The 11355-nt window shown below is 42.2% G+C and overlaps 1 protein-coding gene across 1 annotated transcript in view; it reads right to left on the bottom strand.

Moving 5' to 3' along the window:
* Positions 1–3153: 3153 nt before the first annotated feature.
* The window catches only part of FNDC1 (fibronectin type III domain containing 1), a 93919-nt gene continuing 85717 nt past the window's right edge, over positions 3154–11355 (bottom strand). The window contains exons 20-23 of the mRNA XM_040627495.1: positions 9507–9536; positions 8649–8810; positions 6795–6917; positions 3154–3925 (exon numbers count right to left, since the gene is read on the bottom strand). Of these exons, the coding sequence (XP_040483429.1) occupies positions 3810–3925; positions 6795–6917; positions 8649–8810; positions 9507–9536 (431 nt within the window). The 3' untranslated portion in view covers positions 3154–3809. The remainder of the gene's footprint in view (positions 3926–6794; positions 6918–8648; positions 8811–9506; positions 9537–11355) is intronic.

Here is an 11355-nt window from a genome sequence, read left to right as displayed (position 1 = left end):
TCTTCTTGGCCATCAAATAATCTCAGCCTGAGAGAATATTGCTTTCCCAGTCTAGACCAAGAATTTGTGTGTGGTGTGCTAAATGTATTGGCTTCCAACGTTATATCAATTTTATTTCCCTTTTATCATAAACCCTTGTGTGCTTAGCTCTCATTATGATTTTTAAATTTTGTACAATAAGCTTACAACTAAGATTTAAAATCACACCTCCGTTCATAACGGGTAAGCTCTGTGGTTTCATATAATTTTACTGAGCTCAGCCTGATCTGAGAACAGTTGGAAATGGATGGCCAGGAAGTCATCTTACTTTCTAAACTCACTTCTTCTCTCCAACTGCAAGATAGTTAAACCTCAAGGAGATGACTTTAAGGCATCCACAACGTGCAAGATGCCCCACAAACACAGGCTCATTGAGCATATCAGCAGAATCCTCATAATAGGGACTCGGAGCTGATTTCTGTGCGGAGAGAGGAGCCCCACTGTAACCCCATTCATCATCACATTCCCAAATTCCCCAGCCTCCTGACCTGACCAGGACATGGAGCTTGGGTAGGTCAAAGGGGAGAAAATAAGTCAAAACTCATCTGGTAAAAGCTGGAAATTATGTTTTAACCAGATGGTCATAAATATGCATGAAGCCTCCCAAAGAGCGTGTTGCCTCCTGAGACCGTAGCACAAACAAAGCATTTGCCAAATGGGAAAATCGGGAACCCAGGATCCAAGCACTCGGAGAGTTCAGGTGCTCCATGCTAGAGATGGTCAGGAAGAAACAACTCAAGTAAGAGAAAACGGAAAGGACATCTATTAAGTAGTATGTGCTAGTGTTTAAATTAGGACTGTGTTTAACCTTCTTTCAACCTCAAGAAAACAAATCCACGGGTACGTAAACTTTTTCTTACAGGGTGAGATAGGAATTTAGGCCTTGCAAACTACATAATAGGGTCTCTGTCACATACCACTGGTTTTTTGCTCATCTGTCTGCTCTGAGCGCCCGGGTGGTTCAGTCGGTTAAGCGTCTGCCTTCAGCTCAGGTCATGATCCTGGAGTCCTGGGATCGAGCCCCTAGTCAGGCTCCCAGCTCAGCAGAGTCTGCTTCCCCCTCTGCTCCTTACCCTGCTTGTGCTCTCTCTCAAATAAATAAATAAAATCTTTAAAAAACAACAAGAAAAAACATTGAGCCAAATGTTCTTTTCCTTTAATTCCCACCTGTGCCTACTTCTGACCTCTAGGGTTAAGCTCTTCTTTCTCGGAGCCTCTGAGATAGATGAAGCCTTCTTTAGGGAATCGGTACATTAGTTTCCTCCTAACTCGAGATGAAATGGTTTTGAGATCCGCGGCATTCCTAGAGCATGGCCTCCAGACCTGACCCGGAACCGGAAACTCGGTGGGGCCACTGTGCCCTCACTTGGACTGTTACGTAACCTAGTTTGGGCGGAATACCGGTAACACCACCTACCTATGCTTAGAATCAGTGTTTTTGTTTTTGTTTTTGCCTTGGCTGCTCTGTCATCTGGGGTTTGTAGTAATTTCCATCAAAAAACTGCCAACATTTTAATAGAAGTTCAGATTTCCAGAATGAATTACAGTCTAAGGATGTAGGCAGGGCTTGAAAACCATTGCATGAGTGAATGCCAGGGAATTTCTTTGGATTCCTGTGAGGTGAGCATAAACTTAGCCTTCTGAGGGACCCATGTCCTTTAGGACGTGGCATTAGCATCCAATGCTTGGGGGGGTGAGGCAGGGAACGTGCCCTTCGGTGTGTGAATTGCAAATGGGGGGGGGGTGCCTGCCTCTCAGCGCTGATCTGGAGCTCTGTGTCTTCTAAAGGGGGCCCCATCACCAAGACAGGCTTGTGGAACAGACCAAATGGCTCTTCTCTCACACATGCTAATGAATTATTTATGCCCGAGGAGACACTTTCAGGAAATGTGCAATCTGCTGGTGCTCTCCCGACAGGGGCCTCATTTGGCTTCTTTCTCTGGTCTCCAACAGCAGGCGAGTGGAAGCTGAAACCAGACAGAAGTTTGGAGGGGTGGGTGGGAGAAATGAAGGAAGCAAGTTACGTGTTTATCGGGAAAAGTCACTTATATTTAAAGACCTTATCTTTCGCTTGGCATTGTGAAGTATGTTTGAATGTTATCTGTGTGAAAAATAAGGTTGTTAGACATCCTTTTTTTAATAATCCCCTTTTCATGAACAAGAGCCCTAAAAGCTACTTAGAGGTTCCCATCCTGTTTTGCAAACTAAACTGTGAGTGACATATGAACTGGGTCTCTAATCTGCTCCCTAAGGAATTCTAGTATCTTTCCAGGCTGTCAGAATGCTTGCATTTTCTTTACTGTTTGTGCTGTGGAAAGGGGATCATGGAATTGGAGAACATCAGCTTTCACAGCCCCATGGAAAGGACCCTGCTAAGTTTCCTTGTAGGTTTTACCTTTGAACTCACCAGATACATCAGGTCGCCCCTCAACACAGTACCGGCACTGAGAGGAACTGACTCCACGAGGCTGGACAGCATTCTGCCACTAAATCATTCCGTAGTGGCCTGGGGGCCCCAGAAAAGGGTACACCTCTAGCTCATTTCCCCCCTTCTTCTCCTATGCTGAAACCTTTATGAAAGAAGATAAAACCTTCATGCCACAGAGCTGCCTGAGGACACGGGACAGCCGAGGACACGGGACAGCCAAGCACACGGAAAGGACACCATGTTTGAAAAAGAATTAGAATACCGTGTCTTAAAATAAATGTTCTCATGTTGTCGTCCAAATGGATAAGAGGCTTGTATTTCGAGGAGGCGATACTCAGGGAGGAAAGGGGAAAAATATATATTTTTTAACTGGATTTTTAAATCATTTGGGCCCTAAAATCTTGATTATTCTGAAAACATACTGGATATGTCCCCATAGAGGCAAGTGGTAGTCTTCACCCAGGTGTGGACAGACCGTCTCCTTGGGCAGCAAGCACTTGGTTTGCATCTAGCTCACTGGTGTCAACTGCTGTCACCGCCAGGTCCCCACCACTCCCAAAGTCCAGCGGCGTTCCCTCTGTTGTTCTCCTCACGCACAGTACAGACCCTTTGGACGCTTCTAAAAGATGTTCATAAGCAGCACCTTTGCTCCAAAAAGTCCCACACACATTTATCTAGTGAACAAGTACAAATTTAGCAACTTTAATTAATGTTCTTGCAGACAAGTGAGGATATGTATATGCCTATATACATATATATAAATCTCAAAATTGAGACTTTACAAATATGATCTGATACATTTGGTCTAGCGGTGGGTACGCCCATGGAATAAATCTCAGGGAGGATATATTTCCTTTGGTGGTGTTTTTAGTAACTCAGTTCTACTGCAGTGTTAGAGATCTGAAGCTTAAATTCGGCTACTTTGGGAAGAGTCCGCTGAGAAAAGAGAAAGCATGGAGCATTCCATGAAGCAAGCACGGCATGTTTTATGCTGTTCCCTGGAGACACGGACGTGTCTGAATTTTGTGCCTATCAAGTGTGAAGACTTCAGTGAGTCAGTGGGGCTCCCTTGTGGCTGTGTGTTTCTGCTCTCTCTGGCAGGTGCTATTACAATCAAAACATGTGGAGAAGCAAAGTTAACAGTCACGCTGAATTCTGTGTGTAGTCCTGGCCACGAAGGAGGACCGAGCTCCAGACTGGAGATGTCCGGTGTCCGTCCCGTGGCCTTGCCGGCACCCAGGGTCGGTGGGGCTTGAAACACTGTCTCTTCCTGCTCACGGTCCCTAGTGCAAGTTAGTCAAGGGGGCCGGACGGGTGAACTTGCAGCACCATCTTCCCATGGTTACCACTTCCCTGGGATGGAGACCCCACACTCATACCAGCCCACATAGTAGTAGGGGGTTCCAAAGCCAATGTTGCCGAAGCTGACCGGCTCCTGGCGATACTGGCGGAAGTAGCCTAGAAGGGTAAAAAGAAAGCGAGGGAAAGAAAATGCATCTGTGATATTGGGATTGATAATAAGCAATCTGTGATTTGGTCTTCATCCCTGTTCCTGGCACAGAGCTCCTAAAACCCTAAGATTTCCTAAGTGATAAGAGTGGTGAAAGTATCTCAATATTCCTAACACACCTGAGTTTCTGCGGCTGGGATTACTTTCAGAAAGCATCTGTGGATGGAGCTAGTCACCAGAGAGACCAGCCATGGGATTAGAGGGTGGGACTTTCAGGCCCACCTCCTCAAGTCTGTGGAGGTGAGAGGGGCTGGAGATTGAGTTCAATCAGGAAGGGCCAATGATTTCTTCAATCATGCCTAGATAATGAAGCCTCCACAAAAACCCAAAAACTTTCAGGTTCTGAAAGTTCTGGATTGGTGGACATGTGCAGATGCTGGGAGGATGGCGCTCCCAGTGAGGACATGGACGCTCTATGTCCTTTCCCCACACTGTGCCCTGAATAGCCCCTGCTTCCCTCTGGCAGCCCCTGAATTGTGTACTTTTATAATAACCTGGTAGGTAGTCTAGTAAGTAAAATGTTTCTCTGAGTCCATGAGCCGCTCTTGCAAATTAATCGAACCCAAGAAGGGGGCAGTAGGAACCTCTAATATGTGACCAATAGGTCAGATGCTCAGATGGCACTCTGGACGTGCGACGGGCACCTGAAGTTGGTGGGCGGAGGGCATCGGTCTTGTGGGACTGAGCACTTAACCTGTGTGATCTGACGCCACCTCTGGGTATAGTGTCAGGACAGACTTGAACCGTAGGGCACCCCATTGGTGTCCGAGAATCGCTATTGGTATGAGGGGCAACCCACACATGGTATTGGTGTCACAATGGTAGCATCAAAAGTGCCCGAACCACAAGAAAAAAATTCTCATCCTCAGAACCTTCGTTCAGACAGAAGACCTCTGAGAAATTGTTCTCCCAAGAAACACTACCATTTCTATGTAGGGTCACAAGAATCCCTGGGGTTTCTACCACACATGATTTGGGGGGATAATCCAGTCCCCACAGGTGTGTGACACAGGTGGGAAAGCGTGTTCATTAGTGCCCTATTTCTCTCTCTCCACAAAAGAAGATCATTGTAGCTGCTCGCTGTGTAGCACTCCCTGCAGGGCGAACAACTGTCGGCAAGATTCCCACCTGCTCCTCACAGCACTTAGGGCCTCGCGACTCGCCTAGAACCTCAAGCCTCCAGGTTTAATTCTTGAAGTCTGGCTTTTAGATCTTTCAGGTAAACCTCTCAAAGGAAAGAATGCTATAGCATTTTTGAGCAGTTCTCCCTTCAAGTAACTGAGGTCCCCAGGCTGTTCAAAAAAATTTTGGCAACTCCTCTTTGGCCCTGTTTACTCCTGCCAGACGAAAGGATACGCGCCATCCTACCAGTGAGCAGCTGAAGAGGGAGCACCTCTGCTCAGAACCAAAACCATGACCACAGTCACAGAAACAGTAAAATATAAACAATGCATAGTAACCCTGGATCGATGCAAGATCCTGAATAAAGGAAGAAATGTGATATATTTTGTATACCAATTGTGATGGTTAATTTTATGTGTCAATGGGGCTAGGCCATGGTACCCAGATATTAAGCCAAATATTATTCTAAAGGTTTCTGTAAAAATATTTTTAGACAAGGTGCACCTTTAAATTATCAGACTTAGAGTAAAGTAAGTGACTCTCTATAATGTGGGTGGGTCTCATCCAATCAGTTGAAGGCCCTCACAGGAAAAGTTTAACCTCCCTGACAAAGTGGGCATTCTTCCAGTAGATTGCCTTCAGACTCAAACTGTAACCCAGACTCTTAGCTGGGTCTCCAGCCTGCTCTGCAGATTTTGGACTTGCCTGCCTCTATAATCATATGAGCCAACTCCTTAGGACACCTTTCTCCCCATCTCTCTCTCTCTCTCTCTCTGGTTCTGTTTCTCTGGAGAATTCTGACTAATACACTTACTTTCCTGTTCTGTGTATTTTAATCTATCTTAATTCTTTGAAAACGGGTAATCTGTGTTTATCAGCCTATGGTATTTTTTTTTCCAAATTAAAAAAGTTGATAGAACATCTCATGTCTTAAAACTGCCAGATGACTAAGAGTTGAGTGTGTAATGGAAACAGTGCTGGACTTTATTCAGTTGTTCTGTTTATTTTTTTTGTTTTGGCAGTTGAGGGAGTTAGTAGCATAGTGCACGTTGTTAACATTTGAGATTAGTATTTTTGTTCTCACCCTGTGATACCATAATGAAATAGTTACTACGTCACCTCCTGAAGTATATGATAAGCTATGGCCAGTCTGTATGTTTGTTTACCTTTCCTTCTCTACACCTGTTTTCTTGCTGTCCTCTGCCCGGAAGACTAATCTCCGCATGTCTAGGTTTCTTAATGACTCAGCCCAGTATCCACTCCTTCTTTCCTGACAGCCTCAAGTAGCCTGCCTTGCTTGAACTCAGACAGTGACTACAGTCTGCACAATTACCTCACAATAGGGCAACTATGTGACAGAACTCCTGTCATTATCTGTATTTTAAGTCATTCACTCTCAGTTACCTTTTACATGTCTATTTTCTCTTCCCAGTTATGGAGCAGGGAAGAGATTTTTCTAAGAGTAGGGACAAGATCTTATATTCCTTTGTGTCCCCGCCTCTCCTGGGTTCACTGAATTCCAGCACATGGTTGGAATATTTTGATGGTTCCTTATTTATATGATTCAAAATGCTGTCTTTAAAACATCTATCTTTAAAAGGTGAACAAAAGAGAGCGCGATAGTGATCTCCTCCTTATATTACCCTTCCTCTCCCAACCCCCAGGGTAGTTTAATCAGGCCTCTGTTTGAATTACCTTGAATGGTAGGGAGAGCTTCTACGTAGGACTGAGGCCCGGTTCTTCCATCAAGGTGTGAATCCACAAACTGGCAATGATCTTCACCTCTTCCCCAGCTGTCCCCAATGCTGTAGAATGTGTCTGCATAAGGGAATATCACGGGTTAGTGACTGGTCAAAAAATGTACACCTTTTTTAAGAATTTGCACAAGCTTTGGAGACCATTTGAATTGGGTACTTAAACTCAGTGTGTCATACTTTCCATGTTGGAAAAAGAGTGATAATGGCACCAACATCAAAGTGTTGTAAGGATTCAGTAAGATCATGTATGCTAAATACTTAACAAGTCCTCAATAAGCGGAAACTATTAATATTATAGGAAGTTTCAGCCTATAAATGGTAGGCCTCTTTACTCCTTGGTTTTAAAAAAGGAATAGATGAAACTGTAATAGGGGTATATTATGAAATAATTACAAAAGGCATGAAGATCTGTGAAAAATAGAAGAACCTATTTTCATACATAACTAGAAGTAGGGTGTGTGTCTGTGGCATAAGCTGCTGTCCATGGTCCTGAACCACAGCTGCACAGTAGGGCAGTTGTTTCTGTAGACCCTGGGATACTGGAGCTGGCTGTGTAATTTCTGCCAGGAATTCTGATGCAGAGGAGGTAAAGCACAATGGTGGGAGAGAAAAGAAAGAGCAGAGAGAAACAGACAGACAATAGGTGTTGGGAGAGACATATACACTGAGAAATTGCCAGAGTGGAAAATGGTAGGGAAGAATTTGTTTTGACACAATGTCTTAATTTTTTAAAAAACATCTTATTTATTTAGTTGACAGAAAGAGAGAGAGAGAGCATAAGCAGGGGGAGCAGGAGAGGGAGAAGCAGGCTGCCTGTTGAGCAGGAAGCCCCATGTGGGGCTTGATCCTAGGACCCTGGGATCATGACCTGGGCCAAAGGCAGATAGATGCTTAATCGACTGAGCCACCCAGGTGCCCTGACATTGTCTTTAAATGATCACCACAAGCGAGAAAAAAATCTATAGCAGCCGAGGAAAAGTTTTCAAAATATATGTACTAAAAAATTAAAAGTGTACAAGTTTTAAAAATGAAAAACAGATTTGTGTGGTGGGGGAATCAAAGCCAGCTGGATAGAGACGGCATTTTGAAATCTAGTAGTTCAAGGTGCTCGTGGTATTCTTTGTTTTAACCCCCTACCATAATGGAAACAATGTCATTTTTATTCAGACACAGGAAAAGTAATTCTGACACGTTTCACCATCTACATTTTTTCTTCATAAAGGTGTGGCAATGGCAAGAACAGGAGTGGGGGGTGGGATCTTTTCCTTGATACTACTAGCTTACACTCATACCTAGTGTTATTGAATTAATGGCAAAGAAAATTGGCCTTTACATTTCTAACAGAATTTTGGACCTCATTTCTAAAATGTAGTGGATTTTTAAAAATTATATATCTAATTAAAATAATACATATTATATATAAAATCATATATAACTAAACCTTATTATTAATATTTATTATTTAATAAATATTAAAATAAAATGAAAATGAAAAAATTATATATAAAAATAAAATAATTATATATAACATACAAATATTATATATAGTGATATATAATAATTACATATATTAAAAACTAAAATAAAAATTATATATATATTTCTGGGTGTCAAAGCAAAAACTAGTAACTCCAAAGTAGAGCCTGAAAAACTGATTTGTGTTTGAGCCACAGTGAGATATAATGGGTCCACAGCTCAAATACATTCCGATGCACCTACTATGTCAAGCTAGTACTCGGTAAGAGAAAACATTTCCATACCTTCCCTTACCACGCCATTCTTAAAGACCTACCTTTCAGATTGTCACTGAGGTAGATCTTATACCGCAGTGAATTACAAAGAACAACTCCCACGAATTTTCTATACCATGTCCGCTTCACGTACTGCCGGCCGTGGCAGTCGGTGTAGCTAGGGTCATGTTTGAAAGTAAATGGGATCCAGATGGGCTCACCACCTTGACAACACAAGACACACTCTCTCAGTCATGGCATTCCACGATGTTTATTCTCACACAACGTATCAGAGAGTTTGACTGATTCATCAGCCCTTCCCCTCCTCTCAGGGCTTTTCTCACCTCCCCAGTGGGCACTCTTTCCCTCACTCCCCTTCTTTCTTGGCACTGAAGTACAATTGAGGAGCTCCTTTTACCTGAACATATTTATTTACATTTCTATAAGGGATTCTTGAAGTAAGAAAAAGCCTTTAAGCTTTAAGGAAAATAAGATGTAACGGCATATTTGATCTTTTGGGATATGCCATCCTAGCTGCCCCTTCCAGAAGTCCCTCAGCATAGACTCACTGTTCTCATCACTCCTAAGACCTGTCTTGAACTTAAGAAATAGGTCTTTCACAGTTTGTTTGAAATACAAAGTAAAAATCTCTTGTATGTTTAATGCGTTTTGCTACCTTTTCAGCCATTTAAAATATTCAAAGGGATTATGTAAATAAATTATGGTCCTATAAAAAATTCCCAGATCATTCTTTTCCCTAGATCAGGATAAAGGGGTCAAGGAAACCAAGGAAGTTGTCATTAAGTCATAAAAATGCAAAAATGGTCTAGCATTTCTACTTGTGAGCAATCATAGCAATCTCATAGTCAATATCCAACTTGATTACTAGAACGTCAAGTTTGTCAAGAAGAGAAACTTACCTGGTGGCCTCACAACAAGCAGAGGATTGTCTGTAAATGAAAAAGAAATAATTGACTTCACTATCCTATTTCACAGCCATGCAATTGTTGAAATGTTTATTGTGGCGGAGAGAGCTAACCAAAGAGCCCCCTGGAATAGATACAAATACAGCTTATTCAAGCGATGCCAATGTTTTCCTTAGTTTTCATTTTCTAAGCATTTCCTTCTGAAAAATATCCTTTTCTAGTTAAACTGCCTCGCTATTTATACAGAAGTTGTGGGTCAATATAGTCAGATTTTGATTTGGGGTATGACAGAATAATTCAATACTCGTTGTTTTTAAAAGATGTGTCTATCTTGAGAAAACAGTTTGGTGGGTTCTCAAAAAGGTATCCATACACCTGGTCTATGATCTGTCCATTCCACTCCCAAGTATTTAGCCAAGAGGCATTAAAACACATGTCTGAGCAAACACTCGTACATGAATGTTCACAGTAGTTTTATTTGTAATAGCCAAAATAATAAATCTTTGTAGAAAAAAAGAAAATATGGAACTAGCTTTTAAGGAATTCTGTTTTAGAAAAAATTCATTTTTATAAAATGACATGGGCCATTCTTTTTTTTTTTTTTTTTTTTAATTATCATGGAGTAAGATTACTTGTTTAGGGTAAGTATCTAGTGAGTTTCAACACATGCATTGATTCATGGAACCCTAACTACAATCAAGATACAGAATATTTCCATCCCCCAAATCCCTTGAGCTGCCCCTTTGGGGTAGCAAGAATTGGGTCTTTGTACAGACCATTCATTTACTCCCACAGAAGAGTGACCCCCCAGTAGCTGTCAGTGTAAACACTTGTTTTGCTCTCCTGCTCTTAAGTTTCAAGAGTCTGCTGAAAAAATCTCAAATGCTCCAGGGTGGAGGGGAGGGGAACGCACAGAACGACGACACAACACAAACAACATGGAAAGCGGACCCCGTGCTGCAACCTGTGCTCACACATGCATTTACTTCAGGTATTTTTATGTGTGGCAAGTGCCATAATTCAATTACCTGATAATTTTCTGCTGTTAACCTAACCACTCACAGCAGGGTTGTGCAAAGTGAAGAAGAAACTCGAACAAACTGACTGAATAGAGTGAAGACGGCCAGAGCAAATAATTGTCAAGTTTCAAGTAATTGTCAAATTGTCAATTTCTGACAATTGTCCATTGTCAGATGCGTGAGGATCTCCCGGGAGCTGACGGTAAAAGAGGTCTGTGTGGGGGCCCCTGGAGTGCCCTCACCCACCCTTTGCAGGCCGTAAAGGATAGGGTAGGATCATGGTGGGGTTTTGCTTGGGAGGGGGGAGTAGCAGAGAGCTGTCTCTTCCAATTCATACTGTAGTCTCAGAAATTACGTTTATATTTCTTTTCTCAGATTTCAGGCCAATTTCTTGAAAGCTTTCTAGATTTGAATTATTTTTTTTTTCTACAGACTTTTATCATGTTAATTTTGGTAGTCGCCAAAGGCCCATTCTCTTTTTAGGAAAGGTAGCCATGAACATAGACATGTTCCCTATTTTAGCAAATTAACCCTTGAAAATGGTTTTCTTTGACTCTTTCTTAATTACTAATGAGGAACACACTTCTTAAATGAAAAAATGAAAACACTTTTGCGGTCCTTTGCCAACATTTCCAATATGAAGCATATTCTCGCAGAAGGTTTTTTTTCCCCCTTATTGTGATTAGGTAGATTTCAAAGCATCACACTTAAAAGTATCTGCCAATGATCAGTGTTCTGGGATTAAGCTATATGTGGGAAATAATCCAAATAGAAGTTAGAGCAACTTAAGTGCACAACTGGTCCGGCTGGACCTCTGAAGGTGG

This window comes from Ursus maritimus, unplaced genomic scaffold, assembly GCF_017311325.1.
Source record: "Ursus maritimus isolate PB19 unplaced genomic scaffold, ASM1731132v1 scaffold_13, whole genome shotgun sequence".
Taxonomy (NCBI): Eukaryota; Metazoa; Chordata; class Mammalia; order Carnivora; family Ursidae; genus Ursus; species Ursus maritimus.
This window is presented reverse-complemented; position numbering and strand designations above follow the sequence as displayed.